Source organism: Mastomys coucha, unplaced genomic scaffold, assembly GCF_008632895.1.
Source record: "Mastomys coucha isolate ucsf_1 unplaced genomic scaffold, UCSF_Mcou_1 pScaffold1, whole genome shotgun sequence".
In the NCBI taxonomy this organism is placed as follows: Eukaryota; Metazoa; Chordata; class Mammalia; order Rodentia; family Muridae; genus Mastomys; species Mastomys coucha.
In genome coordinates this window covers 68,272,972-68,289,243 of record NW_022196891.1, presented here as the reverse complement: position 1 = coordinate 68,289,243, position 16,272 = coordinate 68,272,972, and the positions used below count along the sequence as shown (strand labels likewise).

General features: G+C 46.6%; 1 protein-coding gene and 2 non-coding genes across 4 annotated transcripts; all 3 read left to right on the top strand.

The window, feature by feature from the left end:
• Positions 1–3,252: 3,252 nt before the first annotated feature.
• Trnag-ucc lies at positions 3,253–3,324 on the top strand. Its single transcript has one exon. It is a non-coding gene; the product is annotated as a tRNA-Gly (tRNA).
• Positions 3,325–3,770: 446 nt separating this feature from the next.
• On the top strand, positions 3,771–3,842 carry Trnae-cuc. Its single transcript has one exon. It is a non-coding gene; the product is annotated as a tRNA-Glu (tRNA).
• Positions 3,843–4,618: 776 nt separating this feature from the next.
• Fcgr2a (Fc fragment of IgG receptor IIa) lies at positions 4,619–15,615 on the top strand. Of its 2 annotated transcripts, none has more exons than XM_031389120.1 (6): positions 4,619–4,698; positions 8,597–8,722; positions 9,408–9,428; positions 9,951–10,205; positions 12,729–12,983; positions 14,918–15,615. In XM_031389120.1, the coding sequence occupies exons 2-6, from the start codon at positions 8,638–8,640 to the stop codon at positions 15,100–15,102; spliced, it is 801 nt and encodes a 266-aa protein (XP_031244980.1). In that variant the 5' UTR covers positions 4,619–4,698; positions 8,597–8,637; the 3' UTR covers positions 15,103–15,615. The 2 variants fall into 2 exon arrangements, with proteins under 2 accessions (XP_031244980.1, XP_031244970.1); XM_031389110.1 differs by having other exon boundaries at positions 4,622–4,698; positions 9,948–10,205.
• The last annotated feature ends 657 nt before the right edge of the window (positions 15,616–16,272 follow it).

The window sequence follows — 16,272 nt, the reverse complement described above, 5'->3', positions numbered from 1 at the left end:
ACACACACACACACTCCTTGGTGGAGCCAGGAGCCAGTGTTTTGCTACTTAGTCACAGATGATTCTCCAGCCCGGACTGACCTGGAGCACAGATTCTTAACTCAAAACACCAATTTTTAACCCCTAGCAGCCCATCTTTCCCTACAGGGCCTGGGGACCAATTGATGGGGACCAAGTGATGGGGACCAAGAGCTGAGAAGCAAGCCAGCAGCATCGCTGGGGTGAAACCCTCTGGGAGTATTTCCTGAAGGTCAACATACAGATACCTTGTTGCATGGGAGTCCAGACTGCATCTCATGCTATCCGACCACTTGAGAATGTGTAGGAACCAGCCAGACTGTGATGGATGGAAGGCATGAAGGGATGGATCCCAGAGAGCAGCTGAGTGTTGTGGATGAGTGGGAGGGATGTGTCCAGCAGCCTGCTTCCAGGTACTGGTGTACTTCAGCTCCTGTCCATTTCCATGAACACTGTACATGACCAGCATTCCCAGCAGAAGCAGCAGCAGCAGGAATAAGATCAACAGTAGAACCAGCAGCAGCCATCCGAGACCAACATCACCACCACCACTACAGGCAGCACCAATATTAGCAGTATTCAGCAGGTGCAATAACAAAACAAAACAACGACCAACAGAGTTTTCTCCACTACCATGAGAGGCCAGGCGGCAGCAGAAGCAGTGTAACAACCTAGTATGGGAACATCAGTGATGATCATTGAGGGACATGTCAGTGAGGGAGGGCTTGTCATGGAGGACTGTGGAATCCATTGTGTCTGCTTCTGTATATCAGGGTCTTCCTGTCCTCTCTGTGTGTGTATGTCTCCTTTTTTCTTTCTGTCTCTCTTTGTATGGCCTTTGTGTGTGTGTGTGTGTCTTCCTCTCTGTCTCTCTCTTCTTCTGTCTCTCTCTGAGTGGGCACTCCGAAAATCATTTGAGTGTGTACATTTCTAGTCAATCGGTCTCCCTTGTTTTTTTTTTTTAAAGATTTATTTTTATTTATTTTATGTGTATGAGTACACTGTAGCTGTACAGATGGCCGTGAGCTATCGTGTGTGGCTGCTGTTGATCTCAGGACCTCTGCTGGCCCCACTCGTTCTGGCCAGCTCACTTGGGCCCCGCTGGCTCCAGTCCCGCTTGCTCCGGTGTAATTTACTGCAGCTGTCTTCAGACGCACCAGAAGAGGGCGTCCAATCTCATTACGCGTGGTTGTGAGCCACCATGTGGTTGCTGGGATCTGAACTCAGGACCTTTGGAAGAGCAGTCAGTGCTCTTACCTGCTGAGCCATCTCCCCAGCCCCGGTCTCCCTTGTTGTGTATCTGTGTGTGTGTCTCCATCTCTATTTCTCTCTCTCTCTCTCTCTCTCTCTCTCTCTCTCTCTCTCTCAATCTCTCTCTCTCTTTCGGTGTGTGCATGTGCGTGTCTTTGTGTGTGTGTCTGTGTGCATGCCCGTGCTTGGGTGGTTAGTCTCAGAAGCACACCCACTCAGCAGAGAGGGTGGAGTGGACCAGAAGGACAAAGTGAGAGTGGAAGTCCCCCAGTTCCCCCGTGTGAAGATGGGCTCTTTCAGGATGAAGACACAAATGAGAGAGGCCGTGGTTCCCCATTTCCACATCCCAGAGGAAGAAGCAGCCTGTCCAGCACTATAGTGAGGTAGTCTGTAGGTGACGGTGGTGTCAAGTTAAGATGGCTCAGAGGTTAAGAGCACTAACTTCTCTTCCAGAGGTCTAGAGTTTATTTACTAGCAATCACATACATGTTAGCTCCCAACCATCTGTCATGGAATCTGATGCCCTCTTCTGGTGTATCTAAAGACAATGACAGTATACCTACAGAAAGGAAACAAATAAATAAGAGAAGGAGGAGGAGGAGGAGCAGGAGGAGGAGGAAAAGGAGGAGGAGGATGAGAAGGAAAGGAGGAGTAGCAGTAGGAGGAGGAAGATGAGGTCGAGAAGGAAATGGAGGAGGAGAAGCAGGAGGATGTGAAGAAGAGGAGGGGGAGGAGGAAGAGGAGGAGTGGAGGAGAATGAAGAAGAAGAAGAAGAAGAAGAAGAAGAAGAAGAAGAAGAAGAAGAAGAAGAAGAAGAAGAAGAGGAAGTGAATGTGTAGTGGTGAGTGGGTAGCCTGAGTGTGTAAAGTGATTTGAAGCAGACTCTAAATTGTTTGCAGAGTGAGGAGAGATACAGTGTTTGTCTGTCCATGCAGAGGTGAAGAAATTTGAGGCGGGCGAGGAGCCTAGAGTGTCTGGGCACTGTGACACTGGGCACTGTGACACTTGAGTGTGGTTTGGGCGTGAGGACCAAAAGGGACTGGACTGTGCATGGGCCGGGAATCAGGGAATCAAACCCAGGCCTCCTGCGTGGTAGGTGAGAATTCTACCACAGAACCACCCATGCCCTGAATACTACTATCACCTGAACACACATCCTCTCTCTCTCTCTCTCTCTCTCTCTCTCTCTCTCTCTCTCTCTCTCTCTCTCTCTCTCTCTCTCTCTCTCTCTCTCTCTCTCTCTCTCTCTCACACACACACACACACACACACACCCCTTGGTGGAGCCAGTCTCTTCTTGTTAGTCATAGATGATTCTCCAGCCAGCACCCGGTAGCCCATCTTTCCCTGTAGAGTCTGGGGCCAAAGCGATGGATGAATGAATGCATAGATGCACGGATGCATGGATGGATACATGCATGGATGCATTGATGGTTGGATACATGGAAGGATACAAGGATAAATGGATGCAAGCATGCATGGATGGACGTATAGACGGTTGGTTCTGTTGGTGGATGGTTGGGTGGGTAGATGGAAGGATGCATGGTTAGATGGATGGACCCGTCAGGATAGGCCAATGATCTGCCCAGATGGGAGGAGAGTCCGGGCCCCGGGCTGAGGTCCTGGGGTGAACCCCGCCTCGCTGGAAATCCACGGCCACTGTGTGTGTGTGTGTGTGTGTGTGTGTGTGTGTGTGTGTGTGTGTGTGCGTGCCCGGAGGGGCCCCGGGGGAGCTGGCCTGGGCTGGCACTCAGGGTCGCAGCGGCCAGCAGGCGACAGCGCCCCAGAGGACAGACGTGTGCGTTCGAGTGCGAGAGGCGCGCGTGGGACGGCGAGGAAGAGCGCGGAGCCGTGGCTGTGCTTGGGGTCCGGGCGCGCACCCGGCGTCTGCAGGGAAGGAAGTGGTAGGCGGCAGCCACAGAGTGTCTGGGCGCTGGGCGCTATCAGTCAGCACCGTCGTGTGGGCGCCGTCCTGGCGGTGCGGCGTTGGTGGTATAGTGGTGAGCATAGCTGCCTTCCAAGCAGTTGACCCGGGTTCGATTCCCGGCCAACGCACGGTGCCCACCTTTTGCCAAGGCCCCGGGTCCTGGGGCGGCCTGCCTGGCGCCTGCCTGGGAGCTTGTCGCAAGGCTGCGCCAGCGACCGAAAGGCAAGCAAGCGCCAGACCTTTTCCGTTTGGGACGAGCGGCAAGAGAAGAGGCAAGCTACTACGGCAAGGCTGCCTAGTCAGGGAGGTGGCAGCCGGCTTGCCCGCGCAGCAGCGGCCGAGACAGGGGGCAACTGGCAGGGCTGCGACAGGCGAGGAGCGAGGAGCGAGGAGCGAGGAGCGAGAAGCGCGCAAGGCGAGCCTCCTAAGTTCGGGCGAGGAATCCATCGGGCGGGCCTGGAGGAACAGGAGGTTGGCAGGCGGGCAGTCAGTGTGGCTGCCACGGTGGCGGAGAGGCTGTGTGTCTGTGTGTGTCCGACCTGGAGTGAGTATCCGGGAGTATCTTTGCATGCGCTCCCTGGTGGTCTAGTGGTTAGGATTCGGCGCTCTCACCGCCGCGGCCCGGGTTCGATTCCCGGTCAGGGAACACTCTCTTCTTTCTCTCTGTCCCTTTCCTTTCTACCTCTCTCATGCTGCCTTTTGCCCAACACCTCCTCACCCGAACAACACAACTCAATCCTTCACTCGCGTGCTCATACACACACACACTAAATTTGTATTTATACACGTATAAATGAATATATGTATATATAATATTAAAAGTATGTTTGTATATTGGTTTATTGGGTAATTTATAGGAAACGTCAGAAAATGCATGTGTTACTGGTGGTGGTCTTGGTGGTGGTGACAGGGAGAGAGGGAAGGTTGCAGGGTTGGCAGGGGTTCCTTTGAATAGGTGCTACTGCAGGGCAGATGTCCCCGACAGAGCTAGATGCACATTGTGTGGCCCTTGTATCTGAAAGACTCACGACTGTCTTTCTCTAAATCCTGGTTGGAATGCCAGCCTCTGGGTCATCCTCTGTCCATCTCATTCTCTCCACTAAGCTGCGACCTAAATCTTGTAGAATCTCAGCAACACCAGGACCAGGACCTTCACTCTTTGTTACCACAGCGGTTCTGTCGCCTTGCCCCCGCCAGGCTGGGGAGTAGGGTCTCTGTGGTCACACTGCAGGCCTTTATGATGGCCTCCGTGCAGGCTGTGGGACACACCTGATGGTCTTGGGCCTGGTGTGGTTTAGTGATGGGGAATAGGCTTCGTTACTTGGCAGTTATTGTGACGTAGAGTGACTGTGACTTCCGGGAGTGTTTCAACTTTTATTTCATGGACCGTACGTTATGGGCTTTGAGTCTTGTAAACTAAGTGTTGGGCAAGAATGCGAAGACTCTCTGTGCCTGGGCTTCTGAAGAAGTTCTCTGGTTGGTACTGAATGAGGAGAAGCACAGTAAGAGAAGTGGGGAAAAGAGGGTTGAGGGTCGATTACATACATTGTCAAAGTATTAGCTTTTACTCCACCAGGAGGGAGACAACAGCAAGGGCTTCTCTAGTGTAGGGGTGATGCGGCATGGCTTGATTTTAAGAGGATGATTCTGCACGCTGTGTTGAGAACAGGCTGGAGTATAGGAAGGATAGAAGACAGAAGAAGAGGGCTATTGCAGCAACCCAGCTTCAAGAAGTTATTTGTCTCTGCAAGAATGGAGTGTAGAGTAGAGTAAAAAGTGTTCCATTCCAGTTAAATAGAACCACCCGGCAAGACAACTTTCCTAACTAACTTGATATGGTAACAAAATGAAATGGGAGACTAGTTGATCCTAAGGTAGTTTTTTTTCCTTTTTTGTTTTGTTTTTGTTTTTGTTTGTTTGTTTGTTTTGAGACAAGGTTTCTCTGTCCTGGAACTCACTCTGTAGACCAGGCTGGCCTCAAACTCAGAAATCCCCCTGCCTCTGCCTCCCAAGTGTTGGGATGAAAGGCGTGCACCACCACTGCCCCACTTCTTTCTTCCTTCCTTCCTTCCTTCCTTTCTTTCTTTTTTTAAAAGATTATTTATTTATTATATGTAATTACACTGTAGCTGTCTTCAGACACCCCCAGAAGTGGACATCAGATCTCATTACAGATGGTTGTGAGCCACCATGTGGTGGCTGGGATTTGAACTCAGGACTTTTGGTAGAGCGGTCAATGCTCTTAAGCGCTGAGCCATTCTCCAGCCCCATTTTTGTTTTATTTTAAATTACCAATATTACAGGGTTTTGTTTTGTTTTGTTTTGTTTTTTTCTTGTACCATTTAAAAGTGAAACACTTAATGTTTTAAAATTGATCAATGCTTTGGGGGTTGGAGCGACAATGCAGGGGTTAAGAGCACTTACTGGGGCTGGAGAGATGGCTCTGCGGTTAAGAGCACCGACTGCTCTTCCGAAGGTCCTGAGTTCAAATCCCAGCAACCACATAGTGGCTCACAACCATCTGTAATGGGATCTGATGCCCTCTTCTGGTGTGTCAGAAGACAGCTACAGTGTACTTATATATAGTAATAAGTAAATCATGGAGTGAGCAGAGATCCTGAGTTCAATTCCCAGCAGCCACATGATGGCTCACAACCATCTGTACAGCTACAGTGTACTCATATACATAAAATAAATAAATAAATCTTTTTTAAAAAAAAGCATTTACTGCTCTTTCAGAGTTCAATTCCCAGCACCTAGTGAAGAGGTTCACAACTGCTTGTAACTTTTGTTATGATCTGAACCCCACCCCTCACCCCCAGAATTGCTGTGGCCATTTTGTTCCATGCCTACCAGCGAAATAGCTGAAACATACCTGCCCTGTTGCTGTAACATGCCTGCCGGTCACTGACACAGAGAAGTAACTTGGCTTAAGGACATGCTAACCACACACCCTGTTTTTGTTCTGAATGCTCTGTATGAGGTTTGCTAATCTTAAGAAATCCACAAAGCTTCATGTAGGACCCATCAAATCAAAGGTCAATATGAACTGCTATGTCTAAAACAGCTTGCGTCAGAGCTGACCACTTGGCAGCCCATACTGCACCCATGTATGAGCTCAGTGTGGTTTTTGTGGCTGACACTGAAGAATGCTACTAAAAAGCTAAAAAGTTATAATACTCATGCTCTGTTATCTCAGTGATCTGAAATTCTCCTGCTCACCACCCATCCACCTTACTCGATGGCTTGCCTAGTAAGCCAACTGCTCCCTTCCATTTAAACGTTTACATCTGGTTTTCCCTACAAAAAGTCTACTCTGAGAACAGACTAGTGCTACAATGAGGTTTTTCCTTCTTGTGGACCTGGACATCCAGTATCATGATATGCAGTCAATAAACTATTTATGCTTAACTAAGATGGTGTATGGTTTGAGTGGTGAATTCTTTAACCCCAACACTCCAGTTCCAAGGCATCCAACATTCTCTTCTGGACCTTCAGGTACCTGTAGTCACATGCATATACCCACACACAGACACCCATATATAAATAATTTTAAGATAAGTATTATGAAAACAACCAGTTTCTCATTTTCTCTTCAGAGTTAGTTGGGGGAAGCTGAGAGTTCTAGCCTGGACTTTCTTGCTTCTTCAGCCAGAGAATGGTATGCGGAGCCTGTGGAGATCTGAATGCTGGAAGAGTAAAAGTGAGATTAATGGGCTGATGTTTCTTGTGTGTAGATTGACATAAAAGGAGGAAAGATATAATACAATGTGGAGATAAGAAAATGCCAGAGAAGTAATGAGTATTGTTATAAAGAACACAGTAGTCATCAAGAGTTCCCTCTTGGTCTAAGGTGGTCCAGAAATTATCCTTGTCACCCCATACGAGTCATTTTAATGCCTTAAGTCAGTTGTCATAGGCTGTCCTGGGTGCTTTGAGGTTTTTAGCCCAGTTCACAGGGATGAGCTTGCTTATTTCTTTGTGAAATTAGGAGTTTTTGGCTTTTTTGTGTGTGTTGGGAAATGGTTCTAATGCTTTGTCTTAATTTGGCTCCCTAAAGCCATGCTTTCAGACCTGAGGGTCCCTGCCCCCAGCTGCCTTTGATTGGTAATAAAGAATTGCTGCACAGCAAATGGCTGGGCAGGGAGAAGGAACCTGGATGTTTAGATTGTGCAGGCAAGGGACAGAGAGAGGGGAGGAAGAGGAGAATCACCATGACTCAGAGGGAGAGGGATCAGAATTAAGAGATGCAGGAGAAAAATCATCCAGGAATGTAGGCAGGAAGGGAAAGTGGCCTGATTGGGTCTGGAGGCTGCCCAGAAGGTAACAGGGCAGCAAAGATAAGATAAAGATTTAGAAGGTGTTAAGCCAGGAATACCAGAGGGGAATGTGTGCTAGCCATGGGGAGGTTAGAAATGCCCAGCCATTGGGCTAGTCAAAGCATATTAAAATTAGCTGGTGTGTGTGCATGTGTGTGTGTGTGTGTGTGTGTGTGTGTGTGTGTGTGTGTGTGTGTTCAGAGGATAGAGGAAATCTCTCCAACAACCATGTAGGTTCTAGAGGTGGAAGGCTGGCCATCAAACGTGTCAGCGAGTGCCTTTACTTACTGAGCCATCTCGCCAGCTCCCATTTTCCTCTTTTGAATAGCATTTATGTTATTACACTTTCCTTCTTAACAAATTTATTTCTTCTACTTAAAAACTTTGTTTTTCCTCTGGGTCTGGTGGCACATGCCTTTAATCCCAGGACTCAGGTGTCAGAGGCAGGCTGAGCTCTATGAGCTCCAGGGCAGCCTGGAGGTCTATTTAGTGATTTTTTTCCTGAACAGTCTGGGTTACCTAGAGAGACAGTGTCTCAAAAATCAAAACAAACCAACCCCTTCCCCCCAGCAACTTTCTTAGATGTGTGGAGGGCCAGGTCAGACACTTGCATATAAGATAGAGACCTTCTTGGACTTATTTCTTCAGACAACAACAACAATGATAATAGTCTAATGTTATTTCTTTCAATTCCCTGTTTAGAAGATCTCTTTATCTCACCTAGGTCAAAGTTCCTTTGGCGAAGCTGCCTTGAGACTTTCTGCATTGGTTTGTGGGGCAGCTCAGGAACTTATGAAAGCAGCATGAAACCAAGGTGCCCATAGTAAACAGAGGCTCTCTCTTCCAGACAGTAAACAAAGGCTGTCTCCTCTGCTTTCTAGTGTTCCCTACCAGTTTCCTCACAGCAAACAGTAGCTTGGGGTTTTCCCCAAGGGTACTGAAAGGGGCTGGGTGTAGCAGTGATATCTGTCAAGCTGAGTCCACATCTTGTTTAACTTGTTATTGTTAAGTTAACAGAAACGGAGCCTGCTGACCCATGCGGTTAAGCAAGAGAGTCCGTTTCCTTCCTCGTTTTCTGTAGTTCATCTCCTGAACCTCATCAGACTCTGACCCAGTTCTCGAATGACTTGGGAGAGCCAGATGTTTCAGAATGCCCATTCAGGAAGCCTATGGCCACTTCCACCACTGACAATTCTGCTGCTGTTTGGTGAGTGAGGATCGTTCCGAACTACAATCATGTCAGCCTCTCTTACTGTCTAGACTTCTTTCCGAGGGTTAGTAAAGAGTGGGCCTGGTTTAGAAACCGGGGAGAGATTAAAAAGGCCAGAGCCCCATGTGTCTGGTGGTACCTGATTGTAATCCTAACACTTCAGTGTGGTGTCGACAGGAGAATCGGGAGTTCAAGGTTAGCTTCAACTAGAGTTGAATTCCAATTCCAGGCCAACCTGGCTTTGTGAGACCCTGTCAAAAAAAGAGGTTTCTGGAGCTGGGTGGGGTGATACAAGTTTTAGTCTCAGCCCTTAGGAGACACAGGCAACTGGTTAGTCTGGTGATACTCTGTCTCAACAATCACAAGAGAGGATTCTAACTTACCACTCTAGTGTTACTTAAGGTCAGAACTCAGAGGTATCTTTACAGTCCCTCCAAAGGCCGGCTCCCGCCAAACATTCATCCCTGCTTTGCAGCTGTGCGAAGCACTTGGCATTAGGTGGGAAGGATATTCGAGCTAGATAAACTAAAAACAGGTAAGATGAACTAGAGACAGACTCCTGAGGTGGCTCAGAGGGGAAGGGGAGCCAGGCCTCTGCCGACTCCTTCCACACCACTGAGTTTACTTCAGTCTGCTGCTGCAGTTCTTCACTGACCCCCATCCCCTCTCTTCTCATTTACAGCTTTGGCAGACAGGCAGAATGGTAAGTTTGTGTCTCCTTCATTTACAAGGTTCTATACTTCCTTACCACAGAATGCTATGTCTATGCTGTAGGGAAATGTCCTACCATTTTACCAAGGATGGGCCTGGGTTCAGACTGAGCTGTTTTCTCACAGTGGGCCCTGCACTATAATCCTTGGTAAGATTCCAGCACTGCAAAGACAGAGGGAAAGAGACTAGGGCAAGCACACACACACATTTTTTTTTAATGGTTTAGAGATTGGACCTAGGACCTGGAGTGTGCCACACAAGTTTCTACCACTGAGTTACAAGCCTTTTAAGATGTATTTTGGGTAGACTTGCTGAGTTGCCCACAGTGGTGTTGGATTAATGATATATCGTAGTCAGATCTGAAATGCTCCACCCTTCCCGTTGCTAGATTACAGATGTGAATCATTACCCTCAGGCCTTTAACTGGTCTGAAATGGGGAACGCCCTGGCCCCTTGCTCCCCTTCGGAACGCACAGTCCCTCAAAGTTGAGTTGTTCACATCTTCTCTCAGCAGATCTCCCGAAGGCTGTGGTGAAACTCGAGCCCCCATGGATCCAGGTGCTCAGGGAAGACGTGGTGACACTGATGTGCAAAGGGACCCACAACTCTGGGAATTCTTCTACCCGGTGGTTCCACAATGGGAGCTCCATCCGGAGCCAGGTCCAAGCCAACTACAGGTTTAAGGCCACAGCCAACGACAGTGGAGAATATCGGTGCCAAATGGAGCAGACCGGCCTCAGCGACCCTGTACATCTGGGAGTGATTTCTGGTTTGTAAAGGCTGGCCGGGGGAGGAGCTGGGATACGGGGACTGGAAAATCTGCTTCCAGGGAAGAAGTTTACATGAAAGACATTGGTCCTCTCATTTCCCTTTTCACTTACTCCGTATTGTCTTGCGTGGAGAGGACAGCTGTATTGGCCTCAGTCCTGGTTGAGCAAGAGGTTCAAGGCCGCAGAAAGGCTCACGCGAGAGAAGCAGATAGAGAGTTCTGCTTCATAAACATGAGCTCTGCCAGGGCAGTGTGTGGGAAGCACAGACTCTAGGCAAGTAGACCCTGTGGGACAGGGGCAGCCTCAACAAGCGCAGGGAACAAGGAGCTCTCCAAGGGTGGAACTGAAACCTGGCAAATGAGGCCAGAGATGGGGGGAAGGGAATCCAGTCAAACGCTTAGAAGCAGATTAGGCTGTGTGACGACTTCTATCCCTAATTGAGATGGATGAAAGCTTGCAGAACTTCAAGTTTTAAAAACTTGAAATTGTTTTTTTTTTTTATTTAATACGTAAAATATATTTAGTGTTTTGTCTTGTTTTGTTTTTTTCCTTTTTTGGATTTTTTTGAGACAGAGGTTTCTCTGTATAGCCCTGGCTGTCCTGGAACTCACTCTGTAGACCAGGCTGGGCTCGAACTCAGAGATCTGCTTGCCTCTGCCTCCCAAGTGTTGGGACTAAAGGCATGCGTCCCCACCACCACCAGGAGGTAAAATATATTTATGGGAGACAACATGTAACCTTTTATTCTGTGTGTATATTGTTTAGTTCTTAAATTGGTTTAGGTTTGGCATATTTATCACCTCAAACATTTACTATTTCTTCATAGTATAAACACTGAAAATTCTCTCTCTCTTTTTTTTAAGACTTATTTTATTTATATGAGTACACTGCAGCTGTCTTCAGACACACCAGAAGAGGGTGTCGGATCCCATTACAGATGGTTGTGAGCCACCATGTGGTTGCTAGGAATTGAACTCAGGACCTTTGAAAGAGCAGTCAGTGAGCTTAACTTCTGAGCCATTTCTCCAGCCCAACACGGAAAAGTCTTAATTCTGTGTTTTTTTTGTTTTGTTTTGTTTTTTGGTATATACAGTATGTTATCATCGTTTATAGATAAAACCTGCTATACAACAGCACTTGAGAATGTCTCCCTCCTATCTGACTATAAATCAGCCTTCCCTATCCCATCCTCCCCTCTTCTCTTCCCAGCCTCTCCTAACTTCCATTCTATTCTCAACCTCTGTACGATCGAATATTTCCAATACTATGTAATATGTGTGATATTGCATACTTGTCTTTCTATAGCTGGCTTAGCTCACTTAACATAATGATTTTCAATTCAATTTACATTTTTGCAAATGAGATTCGTTCTTAGGGCTAGGTAGCATTCCATTGTGCCATCATGTTCTGGTTTTAATGGACTGAGTCACACCTTCTGATTTAGGTTTGTGTAAATATGAGACAGTGTTCAGTTTAATAGTGTCTACAATGAAAATGACCATGACACTGTTCCTATCCAATTCCAATATCTGAAAATATGAGTTTATAGTTTACTTGAGATATATCTTGGTACATAAGCCCTAAGGATGAGACATGTAAGTATCTAGTGTTTTAGATTTTCCTGTTTAATACTAAAACAGTGATTAAAACAACAACAACAGGGCTGGAGAGATGGCTCAGCAGTTAAGAGCACTGACTGCTCTTCTGAAGGTCCTGGGTTCAAATCCCAGCAACAACATGGTGGCTCACAACCATCTGTAATGAGATATGATGCCTTCTTCTGGTGCGTCTGAAGACAGCTACAGTGTACTTACGTATAATAAATAAATAAATCTAAAAAAAAAAACCAAAAATACCACCACTAACAACAACAGTATTTGAAGGGTGGGTATGGTTGCACATGCATCTAGTCCCAACACTCTGAAGACATAAGCAGGTATGTCTCTCTGTAAGTTCTAGATCAACTAGGGCTACATAGTGAGAGTGTCTTGAAATAAAGTAAGATAAAATAAAATGTCTTTTTGTAAGGTTCCAGTGCCAGAGAGATCCTGGAAGTATGTACAGTCAGTTTCTGTAGACAGAGCTCTGAGAAATAAATATTAAATTAACTTTAAAAATCTGCCCAATGATATCATAGCTACCCATTTCCTTTCTTTACACCCCACCTGTCCTGAGACAGTCAATGGTTCTTGCTTGTCCTCTGAAAATATAATATTATAAATTAAAAACCCTTAGAGGCTGTAGGTAGCCCTCAGGTTACTCAAGTCTACATGGTTGTGTGGAAAGTAATTTTATCTAGAGAGCCATCTTGCCAGCTCTACATTTTTCTGTTTGGTTACTTGTTTTTGTGTTTGCTTTGTTCTTTGGGAGTGTGTTTTTTTGCTTTGTTGGTCTTGGAGACATTTGCCACTATACCCTACCACATCTGTCTATTTTTAAGGAAAAATAGCTTATCAGCTATACTGCAGGTGGGCATCTGGCTGGGCAGTAACTAGAGGGTAAATTTTCTTTCTGTCTTTCAGACTGGCTGCTGCTCCAGACTCCTCAGTTCGTATTTCTGGAAGGGGAAACCATCATGTTAAGGTGCCATAGCTGGAGGAACAAACACCTGAGCAGGATCTCATTCTTCCAGAATGGAAGATCTGTGAGGTTTCATCATCAGAGTACTAATTTCTCGATCCCAAAAGCCAACCACAGTCACAGTGGGGACTACTACTGCAAAGGAAATCTAGGAAAGATGTCATACTCCTCCAAGCCTGTCACCATCACTGTCCAAGGTGAGCCACTATGCCTGGCCTTAAAACACACTACTTTGTTTTAAAACATTCTACTGTCTCTTGTCCTAATGCTAGGATTCTGAGACTTGCAACTATCACCTGATCTCTTAAGCTCTAGCTTGGGGCAGCCACGTGGGCCTGGGAATCTTTCTCTACTCACAAGGAAACATGACTGTGTTCTTGAGAAAGTTTGCATTGTGAAATCCTAATGATGCCTTTTAGGATTGCAACCTCTTTTGAAAGACTAGTATTGGTTGGTGGACACATCCTAGTCACAGGACCAGAGGAGGTGGTTGGTGAAGAGCTATTGAAGTAGTTTATGGGTTGCTACTTCAAAGTTGCCCAAAGGATGTTTTTCAGCCTTGAAATGTCTCTACAGACTTCTCAGAGCGAGGGGCTCTGAGATCAAACTGAGGTAGAAGGTGTGTGCATTCTGGTCCTCTCCCGGTTGTAGTCACAGTGCAATGAAATACATTTTTAAGGGTCCCCATGAATGCATTCCTGTAACTCCAGCACTTGCAAGGTTGAGGCAGGAGGATGATAATTAGAGGTCAGACTGGAGAAGAAAAGATGGCTTCCATCAAAACGGAAAATCCCTGTCCCAAATGGGATGTTTCATGTGGCATTTGCTGAACCTCAGTGTTGGGATCCAGGAACCACCTCACAAACCACACGAACACTGATCTCAGTCAGACAGAGATAGTTTATTGATAGTTTATATAAGCCCCAGGACTGATCGACCATGGCTATGGTCCTGATTCAGGAACTGAACCATGACCCAGACAGAGTTAAGATCCCATAGGGATTTTAAGCCCCACATCCACTAACAAACAAGTTATTCTACAAGCAGGATTTAGGGATAGGAGATTTACTTATGAACATGTCTTTGTTATACATCTATCCTGTTTCCATTGGTTGGGGTATTCAGCTGCGGCAGGGGACTTGCCTTGTCTAACATTCATGTCTTAACTTGCCAACTAGGATATCAGTTATCCACGAACATGACTTTTTTGTCAAAGTAGGATGTCAGTTCCCAGGGAGATCTTGGGAATTTAAACTTTACTTGACTGCTACTCAAACTGGAAGTCTTAGTCCAAATGGTTTTTTGGTGCAGGGGTCTCTCTTATGTTGGGGTCCATTCCAGGGTCAGCTTATGAAGGCAAATAGAATAAAAGCTTATACATAGGTGCAGGAAATGCTGCTGGGTGGTTGGCTCGGGTCTAAGCTTATTGTGGGTAACTATACAAAACAGTTCTACCAACTTCTATCATGATTGGTTTCCAGGAGCACAACACATGACAGGATATGTGATCAATCTTGGCGATAGAAAGTTTCCTAGTAGCAGCAGAGACGATATGAGAGCTTTTCCTTATAACGGCAGGCTAGCGAGGTAATAGTTACCTAGGCCTTAACATTTTATCTAGGCCTTAACATTCAATCTAGGCCTTAATATTATACCTAGGCCCGGTGACCACAAAGTCTTTGTCTCCTATAATTTCAGACAGATACACCCATGCCCTTTGGAAAATGCAGACTTAGCAACATATTGGAGAAGGTTAAGAGATGACAAGCCCACTTGTCGGGCCTAGTGGTACAAGCCGTTAATCTCAGCACTCTGGAAGCAGATGCTGGCCCATCTCTGTGAGTTTGAGGCCAGCCTAGTCTACAAAGTGAGTCCAGGGCAACCCTAGAGTCTCTGTTACACAGAGAAACCATGTCTCAAAAACCAACCAACCAACCAACCAACCAACCAACCAACCAACCAACCAACAAGAAGCCATTGAAGCCTTCCTGACTTAGTCTCTGCTCTTGTCCTGACTTTAAGTGCTTGGTGTGAGTCACTTTACAAAGGCTCTGTCTAGGGGCCTCACCGTTTAGTCTGAATTTCTGTCTTAATGGCTCATTCCTTTCAATTCTTCCTGCTCTCCTTCCAGATTCACCAGCTCCATCCCTCACCTCTTTAGTCTGGTACCATGCTGCTTTCTCCCTGGTGATGTGCCTCCTGTTCGCAGTGGACACGGGCCTTTATTTCTATGTACAGAGAAATCTTCAAACTTCGGGGGAATACTGGAGGAAATCCCTGTCAGTCAGAAAGCACCAGGCTCCTCAGGGCAAGTGACATCCCATCTTATGGCAAAACAACAGTGGCAGCAGCAACTTTTCAGCCACGTACCGCGGCAGCATCTACAGCCTTCTTTGGAAAGCAACTTACAAGCAGGCCAGATGTTTGGTTCTTTAACCATAACTACTTAGGAGGCTGAGGCAGGAGGGTCACCAGTTCAAGGCCTGCCTGGGTTATATATAGAGTGAGTGCAAGTCTCGCCTGGATAATCCAGTGAGATCCTGGGTTGAGGTGGCTCATCAGGAAAGAGTACCTGTTGCTAAGTTCACAAACGAGACCAGAGCTTGATCCCTACTATCCATATGGCAAAAGGAGAGAACAAATTCCCCAAAGTTGTCCTCTGACCCCCCCAACACATCCACCACGGCAGGTGAACACAATAAATAAATTAAAATGTGATATATAGTTTTAAACAAGAGGTGGGGGCAGGCTGGGGGTTGATGGCATAGCTGTACAGTACACATGATACCCCGGGTTTGACCTCCTCTAATAAAACAAAAATCAACCTGGGCTAAGGATCTCCTTTTGGTGACTTCTTTGTTCAAAATAATTTCAGAGCTTTTCCTCGTACTTAGGAGGAAGTCTAGCGACATTGCAGTGTTCTTCGAGACCACACCACATGATCTTGTCTCTCTCTCGTCCCATTTCCTTCTGCTTTTCCGAATGCTTGTTCTTACTCATTTTTGCTCTTCCTAGAACACGGCAGCTATACTTCTCTAGACCGTCGTTTTCTGTCTCAGGACGTCCCGTTCTTGCTTACAGATTCCCACATCCTGCTTCGCGTCGCCTTTGTCTAAATATGACTCATTTCAACGAAAACTCATACTGAGGCTTGAGCCTCAGGTGCTGTGCTGCTAGGTGGTAGAGACCAACGGGAGGCACTCAGGCCCTAAGGGATGAGCTTATGCCTCCACAGAGGCACGACTGATGCTTTTCAGGAGCAATAGCTTAGCCATCTTGCCACTTAGCTGCTTTCTCTCTCACAAGTGCCTATACTTACTGTACTTTTCTACCCTGCATAGAGCAACACAAAGTCCTCCTCAGAAGTCAAGCAAATGTGGCCATACGAACTCAGTATCTATAACTGTGAACTAAACAGCCCTCCCCACTCTTTTACTAAAGTACCTAGTCTCATATGCTTTACAAGAGCAACAGAAAACAGACCCT

What these genes read in the sequence shown, in the direction of transcription:
- Fcgr2a (XM_031389110.1), top strand. Translation starts at nt 8,638, where the DNA reads ATGACTTGGGAGAGCCAGATGTTTCAGAATGCCCATTCAGGAAGCCTA. An exon ending in GACAATTCTGCTGCTGTTTG is followed by an intron (nt 8,723 to 9,407) that starts GTGAGTGAGGAT and finishes TCTCATTTACAG; the next exon opens with CTTTGGCAGACAGGCAGAAT. An exon ending in ACATCTGGGAGTGATTTCTG is followed by an intron (nt 10,206 to 12,728) that starts GTTTGTAAAGGC and finishes TCTGTCTTTCAG; the next exon opens with ACTGGCTGCTGCTCCAGACT.